The sequence below is a fragment of the Coptis chinensis genome, chromosome 4 (genome assembly GCF_015680905.1).
Source record: "Coptis chinensis isolate HL-2020 chromosome 4, ASM1568090v1, whole genome shotgun sequence".
Classification (NCBI taxonomy): Eukaryota; Viridiplantae; Streptophyta; class Magnoliopsida; order Ranunculales; family Ranunculaceae; genus Coptis; species Coptis chinensis.
In genome coordinates, this window is record NC_141459.1 from 104,600,100 (window position 1) to 104,602,024 (window position 1,925).

Below are 1,925 nucleotides of genomic sequence, written 5' to 3' on the forward strand. Positions count from 1 at the left end.
GAAACACTTGTGACTCTACAATCTATAACGAATCCCAAGGCCAAACCATATGTTTCAAAGGGGAAGAAGAAACTGAGTTTTGATGTCAGTTGCTCCATTGCTCAATCTGGATATAAAATGTGTTTTCCGCATGAATTGCTATAGTTTATTGTTGGTTTTGAAGACCCCGTCGGCGATGGAAATTGTGGTTTCAGGGCCCTCTGCTTGGCTTTGGGAAGAAAAGAAACCGACTGGTTTTGGATGAGACAAGAGTTATTGAGTGAGTTAATGTCAAATGAGGAATATTATGTGAGGATATTTTCCCAGGAAGTTGTTGATGGATTAAATAAAAGGATAAGGAAAAAGAAGAGAACTCGTGCCAAGAGGAACAAATGGATGGATATGCCTATTACTGGGTATTTGTTTGCGTCGAGATTTGACGTTGTGCTTGTACAGTTCTCTACATCATATTGTTATACCTTTCTCCCTATGAGATCTCCAATGGATCTAAACAATGTTAATGTGCTTGGGATCGGTTATGTTAATAGTAATCATTACATTAAACTAGATTTGGAAGATGGTTGCCCAATTCCAAAAATAGTGTTGTTTTGGAGCAGGAATAGTCTAGAAATAGCAAAAGGTTGGGAAATTCTAGTGAAAACCCGTGTGGAGGCATTCCAAGGGTTGAATGTTCAAGGGATTGCTCAAGCGGAGGCTTTCGAAGGAGATCCAATTTTTGTCGATTAGTGTAGTTGGGCAAATAGATGTTTGAAATATTTTATACTTTTACAGAGGATACATGAAGAAACATTTTTTGCGATGAAAAGTTTTTGTAAAGACTTTGATAGAATGGAATTGAGTTTTTTATATATTTTGGAACCAAACATTTTACATATTTTAATTTTGATGTTTCGACTTTCATTGTTTACATATATTGGTCTGAAATATTTTGCCAAAATTTCAAATTAGTTAGAGTTTTAATTTTGATCAAAACTAACCTAAAAATAAAAGATGTTCAAATTAGGCTAACTCTGTGTGCATTGGATGGTTGGACTGGACCGTTTTATAAAGATAGGAGATTGTGTTGAACCTATCTTAAGAACGGTTCATTGGAACCAACTTTAAAATAAAAGACGTTTAGATTAGGCTAACTCCGTCTGCATTGGATGGTTGGACTGGACCGTCTTAGAAAGATAGGAGATTGTGTTGGACCTGTCTTAAGAACAGTTCATTGGAACCAACTTTAAAATAAAAGACGTTCAGATTAGGCTAACTCCGTCTGCATTGGATGGTTGGACTAGACTATCCCATCTCGTTTTGGATAGCTGATCTAAACTATTTAATTGGTCAAAATTGGTCAATTTTTAGTAATTCACTCAAATTTGGTTCACAGTGGCTGACAAAATCTTTATTTTAAGACAATAATTAAAAAAACATTACTAACCATTGTTTATACACCTAAATGTTACATATTCACTTTATGGTCTTCCCCACTACACTATATGAGTTCAGGGTTTAAGGTTTATGGGTAAGGTTTTGTACTTTACAGAGATGTGAATGAAATTAAATTTGAACAATTTTTTTTCTTTAATTCAAAATTTATTATTGAATTTTGGCTCACAAAATTATTTTTGGAATTTAAATACATGACTTCGGTTTAGGGTTTTGGGTTTTATAAACCGTTTAGTTGGTCAAAATTGGTCAATTTTTAGTAATTCACTCAAATTTGGTTCCCGAGTGGTGACAAAATCTTTATTTTAAGACAATAATTAAAAAACATTACTAACCATTGTTTATACACCTAAATGTTACATATTTATTTTATGGTTTTCTCCACTACACTATAGCCTATAGATGTACATATGGGTTCGGGTTTAAGGTTTATGAATAAGGTTTTGTACTTTTACGTAAAATGTGAATGAAATTGAATTTGAACAATATTTTTT

The 1,925-nt window shown here is 33.2% G+C and overlaps 1 protein-coding gene across 1 annotated transcript; it reads left to right on the top strand.

The window, feature by feature from the left end:
• The first annotated feature begins 267 nt into the window (after positions 1–267).
• On the top strand, positions 268–726 carry LOC147506540 (uncharacterized). Its single transcript, XM_086605785.1, has one exon. The coding sequence runs from the start codon at positions 268–270 to the stop codon at positions 724–726; it is 459 nt and encodes a 152-aa protein (XP_086461911.1).
• The last annotated feature ends 1,199 nt before the right edge of the window (positions 727–1,925 follow it).